Genomic DNA, 19,041 nt, shown 5'->3' with positions numbered 1-19,041 from the left:
TAAATGCTTAGACATTCCTGAGAGAAGCATATTGCAAAAAACAACTATGAAGAGAGCTTCCTAATGGGAAATGGGTGGGGAGATAATGACAGAGGAGATCCATCTAAATATTTGGAGAATCATAGTTTGTGAATTTTTGAAATTGAAAGCAAGCAGCTGGAAAACTACTTCATATTCCTAGGAAAGAGCCCAACACTTGGATCATCCATATGTTTAAATATTTGAGCACAAGCATCTAAGTTTTAGGAGGCTGTTATTTTTCTTAACTCTTGCACAATCACAGAACATAGAATGATGTCAACTAATTCTGGCTATGTTTCCTCAAAGGAACTGCAGTAGCTCAGGTTTCTATCATGTAGCACATCACAATAGGGTACATTTCTAATATGAAGTCTACAGGCAAATCTTCACTCTGGTTGTAATGTAATGAATGTTTGGAACAGCTGGTTCTGAGGGTATATTGCAATTAAAAAGCAACAGAAATACTATTGTTTAGAAGGAACTTTGGCATGTTAAATGAGAACCAGATAATTAGTTTCATTTCTTTGTAATGTAGGTTAAGAAAAACTATCCAAGAATTTGTCAACAAGATACTTATGTTTAATTTTGAACCGTATGATAGAATATGCACTTTAAAAGTGTGACCTGAAAATGAATATATGCTCACCATGTTCAGTAAGAGCCTCCTGCCCTTTAGTTGCAGGAGTTGCATATATATGTAAAGCAGGAGTGTGTGTGAGTGGTTTGTTTGTGTGTGTGTGTGTGTGTGTGTGTGTGCGCGCGCGCGCATGCTCTGTTGACCTAGAACCAGGATGACGAAACTACTCACACATCGCAATTGGTTAACAAAGGGCAAAGTGTGTTGGGAGCTACACACCATGCAGAAACTGCAGTGCCAGCTGGCACTCAGCTAAAAGGTTCTCTTTGAAAGCGGTAATCTGCTACCTGTGAGAGTTGGAATCCACTGACATGCCATGAATCACTGTTGCTATACTTCAGTCAAACACAGGTTGAGTAGCATGAGTATTTGTACTACAGAACAATAAAAAAAAATCTTTTCAATGCACTATCAATTTTCTAGACTACAGGCGGTCTAAGAAAAGCATTACTTTCTCATGAAATGGAAGGAACTACTGAACCTGCTTTCAAGCACAATTCTATGCACTTCATTTTTTAAAAAAAACACCATTAAATTACTGGTTATTCCTGCTTGAAAACATTGGTGGAAACCAGTGCTTGGAAATCTACACAATAAATATACAAACACCCTTTGTTGATAGGTCTCATTTCCAAATGTCAAGGAAGGTGAAAATAAATACTGCTTTTCAACTAAAAAGAACTTGTATTGCATAAGTTACAAATTTATCCAATAAACACAGTCTCCAGGTAGTTGTAAGAAATCCAGTTCTCATTAACAAACTGAATACTTCCAGCCTTTATGGAATCTGCAATGGTGCACATTCCCCATGTGGTCTTCAGTGCAACTGAAACAGGTCAACCATCTCTTTTCTAAAAGAATTAATAATGTCACTGAATAATGTCATTCACTTCCTTTAACCATCTCCTAGCTGGATAAGAGAGTTGTCTTGAGGGTCTTGATTTCAACAGAACAAAGACTGGAGGGACCTGAAGAACTGCAGCTTGACCGAGAGCCAGATAGTAGTTGTTTTGTTTTTTAATGTTGCTACGGCCCAGATGAGATACACCAAATTTATGTTCAGTGTTTCTTTTTGACAACTTGGAAGAATTTAAATTTCCATTTGTATCCTATTCTGCCTTCAGGAGCTCAGATTGACATCTTAGTCTTACCAGGTAGGTTAGGCTGCTGGCGAAGGACCCCACGCTGGTTCATACATACGATAAAACTGCAGTTTGGAGACAGGGATGAGGTCTTGAGGTTGCACGCACTGTTTCCCATTGCGCATGAATTCCTCCTGACTCTCCTGGGCAAAACTAAACACAGATGCTTCTAAATCTCCTTTGAGTACTTAGACTCTGAAATCACAGCATGCATGATCACACAGCACATGCCCTATTACCTAATTCTCAACTTATGTGTATTTCTGCAACATGCCACTGATTTGCCTATGACCAACCCATGGGTTTTGTGGCTGAAACAGGATCTGAACCTGGTTTTACAAACCAAAGCCCATCACCCTAGCAGCAATCAGAGCCCAATAGCTCTTTTATAGTTGCATAAGAGAACACACCTAGACAGCCTATAGAAAACTTGTGATGAGCATTCAGGACTGCCCCTCCAATAGAATATTTCCATTAAGTAAGTGTAGGAACTTTTGGTGGGGATAGCAATATCAAGTTTCACCTTTTCTTTGTACATGATCAGTATTCACAGGACTGTCATTTACCAATAATGTTTCAGGCAAATGAAATTCTGTTTTTATTCCCTGCAAGTGCGTATTAAGATCGGCCATGATAATTCAGGAAACCAAGAAAACCTTGAAGATTCATCTATCCATCTCTATAGCCAAGATGCAATATCCACCATTCTACAAGTACTTTCAGTTTTTAAAATACTGATTATAAAAGGCAGGTGTTAAAACATCCAAAAGCCACATTTAAATGAATGAAAGTAAATAAATGCAAATAGATAGTGTCGGCTGAAATCTTAAGGAAACTTGAAGTAGATGTTATGCATTCACAGACATCTTGTACCATAAGCAAATAAAATTATCACTCAGAACCCAGATATAGCAGAAGTAATTATTCTGCCACAAATTCATGAGATTAGCCTTCCTGTCCAAAGTGAAAACAGAGGTTCCATTCCTATCAAAATGTAAATTTGTGGCTTAAGTATGTTGAAATAAGGCAGCTCCCTGTCACTCACATTTAAGGAAAAAAACACATTTGCAATACATTTCACTCAGGTCTGAATTTCCTCTTCTATGAGAAAAGCTCCTACAGATATATTTATTATCTATGATCCTATATATTCCTTGGGAGAAAGTCTTACTGATTTCAATAGGAGTTTCTACTAGCTAATGCCAAGGTGCAGGGAGAATCAAGAGATATATCTGCTAGACATCTATGGAGCAAGTAGGCATTAATATGTTGCTAGATTATTATATATGGCTCTAAATTCATCACCCTGCTCCTACAGGTAGTAGTACCCATCACCTCCTAATATATCACATATTTAGAAAGTGTTCTTCATGTCAAAAGAGACCAAACTCAGTTTGACATTTCAATGAAAAAATAATGAATTTAAATCTGTGGTTCCTTTAATATATCTCAATGCCAGCATAGCTCCTCTAATTTACTCAATGGAATCAACTCTAGCATGGATATGAGAGAACTATATGAGAGGCAGGTCCACCACACAGCAGATAAAATGAAGTTCATGGCTCATCTCATGCTGTTACACATTTGCTGGTCTATTACTGTGTTCATGCGTGCTTTGCATGCTGACTGTTTTATACTGATCATTGCTGGGTTTTAAAATGTTTCTCTTTTAAGGTTGTAGCATGCTCCTGCTCAAGCTTTCCTACATGCTAAATTATTCCACAGATCAAAAACTGCTGCCAGTGCTGTCATCCAGCTGTTTAAAATATCTTAGAACATTGATACAGAGCCAACACACAGGTAATGTGCCCCCCCCCCCAAAAAAAAAAAATCCGCTGACCTCCGTCATACTGTTTTGGTATTTCCTTAAAGGTTCATTTCAGCAAAGTACACGCCTTCCTTCCCTTCCACATTAAGAAAAGCCTCTAATTTACAGAAGCCATTTATTCCGTCTAGGTCCAGCATGACACAGACTTGTTTGCAGTGATGGAAAAGTGATTGGTCACGTCCTTCATCCACTCATCCCGGAGGGCACTCAGCCAAGCATATACGAGTAAAATTGTGCATAGCATCCTCTTTATACTCTTAATAAAACAGCCTAGGAGAGAGAAAGGGCTGTAGCAAGAAAAAAGCACAGCTCTTAAAACCTTCCCCACCTATTTCCACAGAGAAAGGTGAAAATTTCCACCCCCTCCCAAGCATCTCAGGAGAGTGTATAGTCTCATGAGTGATTCTGAGATAGCTGTAACATTTACCACCAGTCTGCGTTTAAAGGATTTAAAAGAAAATAGGAAGCCCAGCATGCATCCAGAATGAATCCTGCTCAAGTTGCAAGCATGCGATAAACGAGGGGCTCAGGTTTAGTAAGACGACAGGAATTCAATTCATCTCTTATTTAAAAACAAACACAGCCTTACCGTTTTGTTGTAGAAAGGATCGGGTTAGATTCACCTACGACTCTTTAGCATGCCTCTAGGAGCATTAGTGTTTGCAGGCAGGCCAGCCTCATTCTCAGCAACTGAATTCACAACATCTTTCTGCACTAGCAAGCTGAAATGGTGCGGCTGTACTACAGCTAAGAAAGGGGGAAATTATAAGCAGAAAAACAAAGAAATCCCTCAAGGAAGGATATTCTCTGCAGAGTTGCTGCGTGGAAGGTGCTGATGATCATCAAGGAAGGAGATTTCACCGTCTAAATGCCATCGACAGCACAGGGATAGGGGAAGGAAGGTTTTTGGTTGCTGCCTTTTTAAAGAAAATGTGATGGACTTGCCTGTGGAGTTTCCCGGGAAGGCACACTACTCAGGCTCTGCAGCAGTATTGCAGCCAATGTAACTATGCACATGCAGTCTAGGTGGTTTGCAGCATCATGGATTTTTGGGGGGTAGGCATGTAAATGTACACTTTGGAAGAGCTTCAGTAGATTAAGGAATGGAGCCCAATGTATGTACAACTTATAAGAGGCTGGCAGTGGGGAGGGATTCTTAAATGATACAAGGAATTATGGTCAATTCAGTTATTCCCTAGCATCAAAAATAAAATAAAATTGCCAAGTGTGAGGGGGAGAAGGAGGAAGAAGTGCATATGATGACATTTGTTCACAGTGACTCAACTTTCTAGTATGAAACTACTTCACAAGGTTAATTAAAGCCTGGCCATTTTAAAGAGAGAAAAATTAGGCTCTTCCCCACAGCTTTAATTAATGGGGAATTAATGCCCTCACTAATCCTCATAACAAATCCAATGAAACCAGAATGTTTAAGTGATTGAATTATTGCCATCAATAAGGCTGAACAATATACATGTCTAACTCAGCCTTCCCTAGTCAGATGCTCTCCAGATGTTTTGGGTATCAATTTCCACAATCCCTGATCATTGACCATTCCGGCTGGGGCTGAAGGGGGTTTCAAAAAACATCTGGAGGACATCAGGTTGGGGGAAGTTGGTCTAGTTTACAACTGTGCATTCAGTTCCATCAACATTATGCCAGCAACACCTTACATCTAAACAATCTAACAACTCAGCTGCAAGGATTATTTGCCGAGGCCCTCAAAAGAGCTCTGCTTTCGATCCAAGAGCATTTATCCTGCAAAGCCTAGTAAGATCCAGTGAAAGAGACTGCTCAAAGGGAACTAATTTACCTAGAAAAACAGAGTTATTAGGTTATAAACCTCAACTAAAGCATTCAAGACAGATGGCCATCCAACCTCTTCTTTAAAACCCCCAGGGGGGGAGAGTCCACCTCCTCTCATAGGAGTCTGATGCACTGTTGAACAGCTCTTGCACTCAGAAAGTTTACTCTAAATCTCCTTTCTGTAACTTGAGTCCACTGGTTTGGATCCTGCCCTCTGGAGCAGGAGAAAACAAGCTTGCGAGAACCTATTAGATATTCGAAGTTGGCTACTTCCTCTTTCCCAGGCTAAGCATACCCAGTTCCCTCAAATCATTTCTCATAAGACTTGGTTTCCAGACCCTTGATCATCTTGGTCACCTTCCTCTGCACACATTCCAACTTGTCAACATGCTTCTTAAATGGAGGTGCCCAGAACTGGACACAGTACTCCGGGTGTGGTCTGACCAAAGCAGAATAGAGTGGTACTATTACTTTCCTTGATCTGAACACTATACTTCTGCTGATGCAGCCTAGAATAGCATTAGCTGTTTTTTGTTGCTGCATCACACTACTGACTCATGTTAAGCTTGTGATCTTAGCTCCCTTTCACACCTACCACCGGCAAGCCAGATGTCCCCCATCTTATATTTGTGCATCTGGTTCTTCCTGCCTGCCTAAGTATAGAACCTTAAATTTGTCAACGTTGAAATGCATTTTGTTAGTTTGGGCCTAGTTCTCCAATCTATTAAGGTTTTCCTGATTCTGTCTTCACTGGCATTGCCCCCCAGTTTGCTATAATTTGATGAGCGGCACCTCAATATCATCATCCAAAGGGATTTTGAACTCTGATCTCCCAGGTCCTAGTCTGACACCCTAACCACTACAGCACACTGGCTTCCTATGGGGCAGCTATATAAATTAAGTAGGTAAATAAATATGGGGAAAGCAAAATGACACTAAGAGCAGGATCTAAAATATTTTTCTTGAAACTTGAATTTGTTTTCTTCTGGATTGTTTTACTTGATGTTTTAATGTGTTACAAACCACTTTCAGATTTTTTTCCTTCAACATAAAAAGCAGTATAATAATAATAATAATAACAACAACAATAACAATAACAATAATAATAATAATAATTGCAAAAAAGGCACCTAGACATTCCATTGTGGCAATCGTAACCCAGGTTTAAGGAGCCATTTGGTGACTAGGTTATATATCTGAGTTTCTAACACTGCCTATGACTTGACTTTAAGAGCCAGGAGAATTAAGAAAGAGTTATTTATTCAGAAATAGATTAGCAGAAATAGATAAAGAAATTTCATGCCCTTCAGTTAAGCAAATCCTTATTTAGCTGCATTTTGATTTTGCAGACACTTGAGGAGTCATTGGCCCTTAAGACTCCACCAGTCAAAAACCAAAGTAATAAGTCTCACTTATCCTTCAGTAGATGGTTGGAAACTTCCACTGACTTTAGGTCAAGCTTGTATTTTCAAAGAGCTATTTTCAGAATCTTTCTTTAAAAGAAATAAATGTGAGGGAATGGCATCTGGGCCGTAACCTTACAAGGGCTATCTCCCCCCCCCCCAATTTTTTTACTCTGTGCACTTACAATTATATACACATTACTTTTTATCTTTCAATAGAAAGAATACAGTCAAACCTTGGAACTCGAATGACTCCATTACTGAATGTTTCAGTTCCCAAACAACAAAAACGCAGAAGTAAGTGTTTCGGTTTTAGAACATTCCTCAGAACTTGAACGTCCAACGCAGCTTCCGCTATGCAAACACCTAGCTGTCAGTCAATCGGAAGCCTCGCCTCAGAACTCAAACATTTCAGAAGTCGATCGGTCTTCCAGAATGGATTACGTTTGAGTTCCCAGGTTTGACTTTATAAGAAAAACAAGAGCTACACAAATCCTTACCAATCCACCTGTATTAGATTTGCGGAGGAGTTGGATCAATTACACATGGAAATTCTTGATCATGTGGGAACCTCTTTCACAAAAGGATAATAAATACATATATACATTGTTTTTGAAGAATTTAGTCGCCCTAGTTCAACACAAATATTAAAAGATTAATGTTGCTGCCTTTGAGTGCTGATTATTTTAGTTAAGATTTATTTTAGATCATTTACTGTGTCAAGACCCCACTTCAGTAAACCCTTGATGAACTTTAATGGAAGACCAAGGCTGGAAACCAATAGAACTTGGGGATTTTCAGAACAAAGGTGGGTAGAGACTGTCCATCTCTCAACACAGGCCTGGATATGTATGTGGCAGGGAAAGGGGCAAATTATCAGGCAGCTTAAGTTACAAACACAGTATAAACTGGCTGGATGCAACCATGCATTGTTGTTGTTGTTGTTGTTGTTGTTGTTGTTTAGTCGTTTAGTCGTGTCCAACTCTTTGTGACCCCATGGACCAGAGAACACCAGGCACTCCTGTCTTCCACTGCCTCCCGCAGTTTGGTCAAACTCATGCTGGTAGCTTCGAGAACACTGTCCAACCATCTTGTCCTCTGTTGTCCCCTTCTCCTTGTGCCCTCCATCTTTCCCAACATCAGGGTCTTTTCCAGGGAGTCTTCTCTTCCCATGAGGTGGCCAAAGTATTGGAGCCTCAGCTTCAGGTCTGTCCTTCCAGTGATTACTCAGGGCTGATTTCCTTAAGAATGGAGAGGTTTGATCTCCTTGCAGTCCACGGGGCTCTCAAGAGTCTCCTCCAGCACCATAATTCAAAAGCATCAATTCTTCGGCGATCAGCCTTCTTTATGGTCCAGCTCTCACTTCCATACATCACTACTGGGAAAACCATGGCTTTAACTATACGGACCTTTGTTGGCAAGGTAATGTCTCTGCTTTTTAAGATGCTGTCTAGGTTTGTCATTGCTTTTCGCCCAAGAAGCAGGCGTCTTTTAATTTCGTGACTGCTGTCACCATCTGCAGTGATCATGGAGCCCAAGAAAGTGCCTCCATTTCTTTTCTCACTGCCTTCATTTCTTTCCCTTCTATTTGCCAGGATGTGATGAGCCCAGTGGCCATGATCTTCATTTTTTTGATGTTGAGCTTCAGACCATATTTTGCGCTCTCCTCTTTCACCCTCATTAAAAGGTTCTTTAATTCCTCCTCACTCTCTGCCATCAAGGTTGTGTCATCTGCATATTTGAGGTTGTTGATATTTCTTCTGGGAATCTTGAGATTCATCCAGCCCAGCCTTTCACATGATGAATTTTGCATTTTGCCATCCCCGAGTCTCCCTGTTCATAAGGTTGCAACCTGAATGTGTTAACTAATAATTCCAAAATCTGCAGGTTATGTTTCATCTGCCATACACATTTTTACTAGTAGCAACTTCACAAATACGTGCATCTGTTTTATTGCCGTTATCTTTACTTTCAAAAGTATTCTTCTCATAACAATCCTACACAGTTTTAGACTAAAGAGTGTCTCTCCCCCACCCCTCTCGCTCTCACTATGCATCAATACATTTGCTACTAACAAAAGCTCATCTTACCGGACTTTTATTCTTCAAATTATATCTAGCTTTCTGTTGGCCTCATGCAGGGTCTAAATTCAAGGGCCTCCAAGTTCTAAAGCAGTCACATCACTTCAACAGCAGAAAAGAATAAAGACCAAACACAAATGAATAGAAACTTGACACAATAAAAGAGAGAGGTTCATTTACACCTTAAGCTTCGTCTGCATTGAATGTACCCATCTTCTAATGACGTTTCTCAATTTCATAATTCCCCACACTAAAAGCGTACATCAAAGTCCTGGTTTTCACACCAGCTGTTTCCTATCCTTTTAAAAAAAAACACATCAAATGAAACAAAATGCTTTATGCATGTTTGCAGCCTACTTTTAAGTTCCTTAAAATCAGGATTATTCTTTCTCCTCATAAATGGCACATATTCCATGGAGCAACCATTCTCACATTGCAAAAAGGTGTAGACTTACAGAAGTCAGAACTACATGTGATGCCATCTTTGCAAGAAAAATGCATTTTCATTTAAGCATAACCACCCTTATTAAGCTGATTATAATGCTTCATGTTTCAGTAATAAAGACTAATTGTTAATCACACTGCCTTTGCTAGTCTTGATTATTTTATACTGTTTTAGTCACTGTTTTATGAGCAACAAAAAGGGCCCAGGAGAAGCAAAACAGCAGGAGGCTGTTTTCAAGGCGTCCACATATTTGCACTAAGCCATACATTGGACTCGGCATGACCTGTGAACCAGACCATCAACCGAGCAATTTTGACATGTAAGACCAATCAATACTAACATCCCTATATTACAGGCAGAGCCAGCCTAGCCATTAGGCAGGATGAGGCTACCGCTTCAGATGGCAGAAGCCCCCCTTTTGGAGATCTCACTCAAAATATGTGTAGTCTTTCTGAAAATTGGCACCAATGGCAGTGCTGCTTCTCTGCTACTGGCAAATGAGGCAGGGCAAACGGTCACAGGAGCAGGTAGGTGATGGCAGAAGAAGCAGCAGAAGGGAAAAACGGCACTTCCTCAAGTGGTGAAATGGGATGCAAAGCCCCTGATTGTGGAGCTGAGGAATGGGGACTTGTCTAAATTAATGACTAGGAACGCTGCAGTGAGGACCCATTGGCCAACACAGACACTGCTCTAAAAGTTGTTGCCTTAAAAAAAACCCTAACAAATTCCAGAAGTTATCTATGAAATCCTATGAAGCTATGTTGGAGGTGTAAAAATGGGATAGGCACCTTCGTACACATGTGGTGGAAGTGTATGTGCGAAACCCGAAAGTAACCCTTTCCGATACTTCCAGGTCGCCGCGGGAAGTAACCTGAGAGAACGTAACATGAAGCGGATGTAACATGAGGTATGACTGTAGAATGAATCTTGATAACAGAGAAAATAACAAAAATGAAATGCGTACAAATTAACAAATTACAAAAAAACACAATGAGAAGAGTTGGAAGCCAAACATGCACGGGGTGTTTATGTTGGGTTTGCATATATGTAATTTTTTGTATTGTAAGTATTGTAGGTATTGTATTGTCTAAGCTCTATGTAAATAAAGTAAGATAAAAAATGACTTTTTTATTTGATAGGCAACATAGGCTCTCAGAATCAGGCAAAAGGTGCACTGACTCCAGCATTCTGCTCTCGTAGTGGCCACACTTATGCCAAAGGGAAGCCCACAAGTTACTCATGTTTACATTCCCTATTCACCTGCACAGGGCTGCTAATTATATAGACATCCTCATGAGGTTTGCGTTTGTAAGAGAGAGAAAGATAGGTGTACGGAACAGCCTGTCTAGGTAAGAACTAATATTATCTGTAACTTTCCTCTTGTTTTTTATTAGGCTCAGTTTAAGCTGCTCCCTTCATTTGATTACTGGGCAAAAATAATCAAGGCAAAATTGCCATCCCCTGTGGAATACTGCATTAACCACGTTTCATGCTGTAAGCCCCTTTTCATACTGACACTTAACTGTTCAGCATATTTGCAGCCATCTATTCTCCAGACTTAATTCAGATGCCCACTTTCCATTCCTGGGCAGTGAAGCATTTCGTTTCTTAGTGTCTGGCTAAATGAGCAATCCACTGATAAGAAAACAGAGAGGCATAAATTTTCTTAGATTCAGGACTACTGACAAAAAAACCTTATTTATACACAGCGCAAGAGAAGATACAATTTTTTAGTTCTTTATCTCACACTCAACACGCCCTGTTATTTGTGTACACATAGATTAGAACACCCTGTTCACATCGTTCACCATCCTTGTGCATGTTATTTATTTGAACAGAAGTCCTTGTCCTTTTTTGGAAAGGAGAGATAAAGAAATAGGAAATTAAAATAAGTTAAAACCAATATGAGTTTTTAATCGTCCTAACGAAACGTGGGATCATTCAATTTCTACACTAGAAAAATGTTCTTATTTTAAAGCTTGAGATGGAATAGTTAAGAATAATGCAAGGTTTCCTTTTTTAAAAAAAGATGAGGCTAGTAGTGTACATTATTCTTATATTTATGCACTTTACTGTAAGGCAGCTATGCTTTTTTAAATTGGTAGCACCATATTTTGGTCATATTTTGATTATTCAGTCATTTTAGCAATTGGAAAACATCTTGATGTAGTAGTTGTGACACAGAAAATGCTGGTCTTTATTATTGTTTACAGCTGGGCAGTACATGTACATGCTGAAAAAATTAACCAAACACTTGTAAAGCCCACACTGATATTTAAATTCAAGTTTCAAAAAGGGATGCAGGTGGCACTGTGGGTTAAAGCCTCAGTGCCTAGGACTTGCCGATTGAAAGGTCGGCGGTTCGAATCCCTGCGGCGGGGTGCGCTCCCGCTGCTCGGTCCCAGCGCCTGCCAACCTAGCAGTTCGAAAGCACCTCCGGGTGCAAGTAGATAAATAGGGACTGCTTACCAGTGGGAAGGTAAACGGCGTTTCCGTGTGCAGCTCTGGCTCGCCAGATGCAGCTTTGTCACGCTGGCCACGTGACCCGGAAGTGTCTCCGGACAGCGCTGGCCCCTGGCCTCTTAAGTGAGATGGGCGCACAACCCCAGAGTCTGTCAAGACTGGCCCGTACGGGCAGGGGTACCTTTACCTTTTTAATGCAGTGCAAGAGACTCTTTACAGGAAAACCTAAGCTTGTGCTGTAGGGAAGACTGCCACTCTCTCTCAAAAAAGCCAGTGTGGTGTAGTGGTTAGAGCGTTCGACTAGGACCTGGGAGACCAGGGGTTCAAATCCCAACATAGCCATGAAACTCACTGGGTGGACTTGGGTCTCTCAACCTAACCTACCTCGAAGGGTTGTTATGAGGATAAAATTGGGAGGAAGAGAATTATGTATGCCACACATCGAGCTCCTTGGAGGGAAGGTGGGACATAAACATAATAAGTAATAGTAGTGCTGCCACAGGACGCGGGTGGCACTGTGGGTTAAACCACAGAGCCTAGGGCTTGCCGATCAGAAGGTCGGTGGTTCGAATCCCCGCAACATGGTGAGCTCCCGTTGCTCGGTCCCTGCTCCTGCCAACCTAGCAGTTCGAAAGCACGTCAAAGTGCAAGTAGATAAATTGGTACCTCTCTGGCAGGAAGGTAAACGGTGTTTCCGTGCACTGCTCTGGTTCGCCAGAAGCGGCTTAGTCATGCTGGCCACATGAGCCGGAAGCTGTACGCCGGCTGCCTCGGCCAATAAAGCGAGATGAGCGCCGCAACCCCAGAGTCATCCGTGACTGGACCTTATGGTCAGGGGTCCCTTTACCTTTACTAGCGCTGCCACACTACATTACATGCTGCTTCTGACCACTCATAGTAAAGCTGCTGCCAAATACAGTTGCAAAAAGTGTCACTAGATGTGGGGGGGGGGGGAGGCCAAATGTGTTGTTCCTAAAACGATTATTTCAGCACACCTAATTTTATATCCTCATTTCTTTTAAATAAAAGTATTCCCCCAAACCCTCACTATTTTAGACATGTTACTGAAGACAGAACTATAGTGTAGAAAAAGTCAACCAAGGCATGCCCCGTTATATTTTCTTTTTGGTCTGAGGTTGTTATCTATATCAACTTTGCATTGGCAAAAAAAAACCAAACCTTGATATTCATGTACTTCCAGGTTTAAATTAAGATTTGGTTATTGCATTTTTAATGTAAACTAATGGGTGTGGTTCTCCCCCCTCTCTTTTTCCTCTCTTTGTTAAATTTTTTATTTAAAATATCATTTTTTCAAAGTTATGCTCCACAGTTAAAACACGTAATGCTCAGGATTTACATTAATTCCAGAATTAGTCTTGGTCCTTACAGCTTTTTCTGGTCTTGTAATCTGGGGGTGACATTAGAGTTTGTTTGTTTGTTTGTTTGTTTGTTTGTTTGTTTGCCTGCTTGTTTGTTTAAGAGTAGTTTACACATAATTTACCCTTCTTTAGAGCCTCAGGGTCTGCATAGCACTAAACACCTTTAAGTGCTGTATTATTCTGTCTATAAGACGCCCCATGTATAAGACGCCCCCTATTTTTTGAGGCTCTGGTTTAAGAAAACGGAGGAAGATGTATCCGTGTATAAGACGCCCCCAAATTTTTGACATTATTTTTTAGGGGGGGGGACACATAGTCTTATACACGGAAAAATACGGTAATTGTTTGCCTTTTCAACTGCAGCTGAAACCTACTTGCAGTTCTACCAAACTCTGGGGCACAAGACAGGGTACCAACCAGAGGCGCCAGCTTGCAAGTAAGATTGGGGGGGGGGGATCCTGACATGAGTATCACACTTCCCTCACTAAGCCAGGCAGAAGCTTCCAGGGAAACTTAGGCAAGGCCCCTGTCCCAATTTTTAATCAGCAGAATGTTGGGGTCCCCCAGAGTCAGCTCTGTGCTTTTGGGACCCTGGGGGACCTCCATCCCCCCACCCCAAAAATATAGAGGGCGGGGAGAGGACTTGGCCCCTGGTACCAACTTCCGAAAAAATAGTTCAGAAAAAACACCCAGCAAAGTAACCAAAAAAGAAGCAGCACCTGTTACTGCAAGCTGTAATAATAATAATAATAAATTTTATTTATATCCTGCCCTCCCCAGCTGAAGCCGGGCTCAGGGCGGCTAACAACACTAAAATAGTGCAACATTCTGAAAACATTATAAAAATTAATTAAAATCAAAATTGATGGCAACCATAAACTAAAGTTTTGTAAAGATTGCCAAAGGAGGGAGTCAAGCTGCGCCCTGACCAAAGGCCTGGTGGAACAGCTCTGTCCTGCAGGCCCTGCAGAAAGATGTCAAGTCCTGCAGGGCCCTAGTCTCTTGCAACAGAGCGTTCCACCAGATTGGAGTCGCGGCCGAAAAAGCCCTGGCTCTAGTTGAGGGCAGCCTAACCTCTCTGTGACCTGGGACCTTCAGGATGTTTTTATTTGAAGACCACAAGTTCCTCTGTGGGACATACCAGGAGAGGCGGTCCCGTAGGTACGAGGATCCTAGGCCGTATAGGGCTTTGAAGGTTAAAACCAACACCTTAAACCTGATCCTGTACTCCACTGGGAGCCAGTGCAGCCGGTATAGAACCGGGTGAATATGATCTCACAGCGAGGACCCCATAAGGAGTCCCGCCGCAGCATTCTGCACCCGCTGGAGTTTCTGGGTCAGTCTCAAGGGCAGCCCCACGTAGAGCTAGTTACAATAATCCAGTCTGGAGGTGACTGTCACGTGGATCACAGTGGCTAGGTCAGGGCGAGAGAGATAAGGAGCCAACCGCTTAGCTTGGCGGAGATGAAAAAATGCCGCCTTTGTTATAGCTGCAATCTGCGCCTCCATAGAGAGGGAGGTATCGAAGATTACACCCAAACTCTTAACGGACGGTGCTGGCACTAATTGCACCCCCGCAAGAGATGGGAGTTGCCCCCTCAATCCCATATCGTCCCGTCCCAGCCAGAGGACCTCTGTCTTCGAAGGATTTAGTTTCAACCGGCTCCCACGTAACCATCCAGCCACAGCTTCCAAACATCTGATCAGTGTGTCTGGGGCCGAGTCAGGATGGCCATCCATCAACAGATAGAGTTGGGTGTCATCGGCATACTGATGGCAACCCAGCCCAAAACTCCGGACAAGCTGGGCGAGGGGGCGCATAAAGATGTTAAAAAGCATCGGGGAGAGTATCGCACCCTGAGGCACTCCACACACCAAGGAGTGGCGGGGTGACAATTCCCCCCCAAGCGCCACCCTCTGTCCCCGACCAGAGAGAAAACTTGCTTCTTTTCAGAATGTGGATAATGAAAAGAACTTTGAATCCAAAACAATCAAATTCAATTAATGCAGAAGGCCATTTTGAACATCCCAGGATATAACACAGAGAAACCTAGCAGAAAGGAAAAGGTTTGAAGTGAAGGCACTAGCACCTTTGAGATTAGATCCCACACAGCATACAGATTCTTTCAAATAAATTCAAAGACTAGGCTGTATTTATAGCCACACAGCACCAAAGAAAGGTGTATAAAGATGTTCAACGGCAATGTAATACAAAAAAAGGTATATAAATCTCAGCAGCAGTTTTTACACTGGTATATGGAACATAAAACAGGTCATCTGAAGGACAGGTCTTACACACACAGTCTGTAAGCATTCTGTAGGTGAACCTGATGGTATGTACACACTTGGGTGTCATATACCCAGAAGGTTCAATGCTCTGAGCAGAAACTAAAATGCAAGTTTTGGAAGCTGGTACAAAATAATAGAAATATTAAAAGCATTTAGAATGAACAACAATGGGTTGCTCAGGCCTCGCCCTACAAAAACACATCCTGATGAGTGGCATGTAGAAGACAGAAATACAGAATGAAATAAAATATAACCTATTTGAAGAACTGCAACATTTCCCCAGAGACAGCTCTAGGAACTGCAGAGGGGAAGTTCCACAGCTAACAGGGTTATTAAATATGTCCTTCCCGTTATAGACACTTGTGCAGAGTTAAGGTTTTTCAAAAGACACCAAGCCAGCATGGCATAATGGTTAAAATTTTAGAGCATAACTGGGGAGGGACCATATTTGAAATCCCCACTTACCTCTAAGCTCTACCTACTCAAAAGAAAGGTATAACATGAGGCACAAAGAGGAAAAGTGAAAGGGCAAACTCATGCACACCACCTTGGACACCAAGGTGAAAGGCAAACTCATGCACACCACCTTGTTGGCAAACTCATGCACACCACCTTGTTGGCAATGGAGACAATGGAGTGTGCCTACAAGGGTGAAGTCAAACTGCTGCATTAGTAGCACTGCTGTAACCTCCTCAAGGAGCAAGCCGGGCGGTGTATATAGAGGTCCTAGGCTGCCCAGATGACAATACTGTTGGAAAACAAGCCTGCTTCGGGAGAAGCTGGCAACTCTCCCAGGCTCCCGGCTTGGTCTCCGGTGACCTCCCTGGCTGCAATCCCTGCAGGATCCATACCATATTGGTCCGAATATAAGCCGCACCTTTAAAATTGGAGGAGGAAAAAGAAAAAATGCCCGAATATAAGCCGCTCCATTCCTCGCTGCTACTGGCTCCATACTTGGCGGGGGGGGCGCCACACTGTGTCCCTTCCCAGCCTTGGAGGAGAGGATGGGGGACCACGCACAGGGCGGACGCTGCTTTGACGCACTCCTGGCGCTATTTGCCCTGCGCTTCTGGCTGCATACCATAAGGTCACGAATATAAGCTGCACTTTTAACTTTTCACGGTCAGAATTTGGGGGAAAAGTGAGATTTATATTCAGGCCAATATGGTAATTAACAGCTGCAGTCTTAATGATTTCTTTTTTTTTTTCCAAATACATTTTTATTAACATTATATACATAACAGGCATACAAACAAATACAAACAAATACAAAAGAAAAAATTACAAGAAGAAAAAAGTAAAAAATATACAGGCCAAACTTTTTCCTCTCTCTAACTATACAAAGAGAGATTTATCCGGCTACTTCACAAAAAAGGAGAAAAAAAACAAAAACCACCACCTCCTAGACTTCCTTCCACCCTTTTGGTAAGTATCGAATATTTACTTCCATTCACGTATTTGATTTTTGATCTGTAAACCTAAATTCACACGCTGGTAGTATTATTCTGACCCCGCCAGTCACATTAAACATTTATTCCAATGTAGTTCCAGTATTTACTCCAATTTTTCAGAGATTTCTGTTCATCAAGGTCTCTTATTTTACCTGTTAATTTATCAAGCTCAGCATATTTTATCATTTTAATTTGCCAATCATTTATATTGGGGATAGTTTCCACTTTCCAATATTGTGCCAACAAAATTCTCGCTGCTGTGGTGGCATAGAGGAATATTGTTCTATCTTCTTTTTAATATCTTTATCCAACATTCCCAGCAAAAAGGTTTCGGGTCTTTTGGGGAAAGTGTATTTAAATATTTTTTTAAGCTCATTGTAAATCAATTCCCAAAAGCCTTTCACCTTTTTACATGTCCACCATAGATGATATAGGTCACCCTCCACCTCCCCACATTTCCAGCATTTCTTATCCTTTAATCTATACATTTTGGCCAACTTCACAGGGGTGTGATACCACCTGTATAGCATCTTCCAAATATTTTCTCTCAGGGACATACATGCTGTAAACTTTATGTTACGGTTCCACACTTCCAACCACCTTTCAAAGTCGATGTTATAACCAAAATCAATTGCCCATTTGATCATTGCCTCCTTGACCTCCTCGTCCTTTGTGTACCACTCTAATAGTATATCATAGGTTCTAGATAGGGTTTTGTTTTTACCTTCTATTACTTCTACATTAAATTTTGATTTTTTGTCATCAAAACCCAACTTCTTCTTGTCCTCTTTTAACAAATCATTCACCTGGTGGTATTGCAACCACCCAGTGAATAGATTTTTTATCTCTTCATAAGGTCTAAGTCTTGGCCCTTGATCTGTTTTTCTTAACATTTCTTCGTATGTGGCGTTTTTTCCCTCCATATTTATTTTCTTCACCGTTAATGCCTCAATCAGTGAGATCCACCATGGGGTCTTTCTTTCAAGGAGATTTTTATTCCTTTCCCATGTTTGGTATAAAGGTCCCCTGAAGATATGATTTAGAAAGCTCTTGTGAGCCTTCACTTTCCCATACCAAAGGTACGAATGCCATCCGTACCAATTATGAAAGCCTTCTAAATCCAGCAGGTCTCTATTCTCCAGTTTAATCCAATCTTTTAACCAAAGTATACAGGCCGCTTCATAATATAAACTTAGGTCCGGGAGAGAAAAACCCCCTCTTTCTTTTTTATCTATCAAAATTTTCATTTTTATCCGTGGCCTTTTCCCCTGCCAGATATACTTTGCCAAAGCTCTCTGCCACTCTTTACATTGTTTCAGGTCTCTAAGTATGGGGATGGTCTGGAATAGAAATAGCATTCTAGGCAGAATATTCATTTTAACAACCGCTATCCTCCCCAGAAAAGAGAGTTTCATCCTCCCCCATATTTCCATGTCTTTCTTTATACTCCTCCAGGTGACATCATAGTTATCCTTATATAAATTTATGTTCTTGGCTGTGACCCATATCCCAAGATACTTCACTTTCTTGGCTACTGCAATTTCCGTCCCTCTCTCTAAGTCTGTTATTTCTTCCTTTGTTAAATTTTTAACCAACATTTTGGTTTTATTTTTATTTATCTTAAGTCCTGCCACAACTCCAAATTCTTCAATCTTTAATAAAGCTTCTTTTGCACTATTTTTTGGGTCTTCTAAGGTTAGTACGATGTCATCTGCAAAGGCCTTGATTTTATATTCCCTCTTTCCTACCCGGACTCCTTTTATTTCTGTTGCCCCCCTCAGTCTCTCATTCAGTATTTCTAGTACCGTTATAAACAATAAAGGAGACAGGGGGCAACCCTGTCTAGTTCCTTTGTATATATCAAAATATTCTGTTGTGGTGTTGTTTATTACCAATTTTGCCTTCTGTTCCTTGTATATTGCTTCTATCCCTCTTCTGAATTTCTCTCCCATTCCCATCGTTTCCAAACTTTTCTTCAAGAAATCCCATGAGATGTTATCAAACGCCTTTTCAGCATCTATAAATACCAAGGCCGCTTGTCTGTCTATACTCATATCCAAATATTCAATAATGTCTATCAAATTCCTTACATTTTC

The 19,041-nt window shown here is 41.2% G+C and overlaps 1 protein-coding gene across 4 annotated transcripts in view; it reads right to left on the bottom strand.

Annotated features, from left to right (window-relative positions):
- Nucleotides 1-19,041, bottom strand: part of CDK14 (cyclin dependent kinase 14) — a 229,515-nt gene that overhangs the window by 165,690 nt on the left and 44,784 nt on the right. Inside the window, exon 1 of one of the 4 annotated variants that reach the window (XM_083705046.1) lies at nt 4,218-4,663. The exons of 2 other annotated variants lie outside the window; for them this stretch is intronic. Coding sequence is in view for 1 of the 2 variants with exons in the window: in XM_083705045.1 (XP_083561171.1) it covers nt 3,641-3,649 (9 nt within the window). In the remaining variant the exon portion in view is untranslated. Of the gene's footprint in view, nt 1-3,640; nt 3,759-4,217; nt 4,664-19,041 lie in introns of those variants that run through there. One more of the 4 variants, XM_083705045.1, reaches the window with a different exon arrangement.

Source organism: Podarcis gaigeae (genome assembly GCF_964106915.1).
Source record: "Podarcis gaigeae genome assembly, chromosome: 12".
Taxonomy (NCBI): Eukaryota; Metazoa; Chordata; class Lepidosauria; order Squamata; family Lacertidae; genus Podarcis; species Podarcis gaigeae.
Note: the sequence above shows the minus strand (reverse complement) of the source record. Positions and strands in the feature narration are given on the sequence as shown.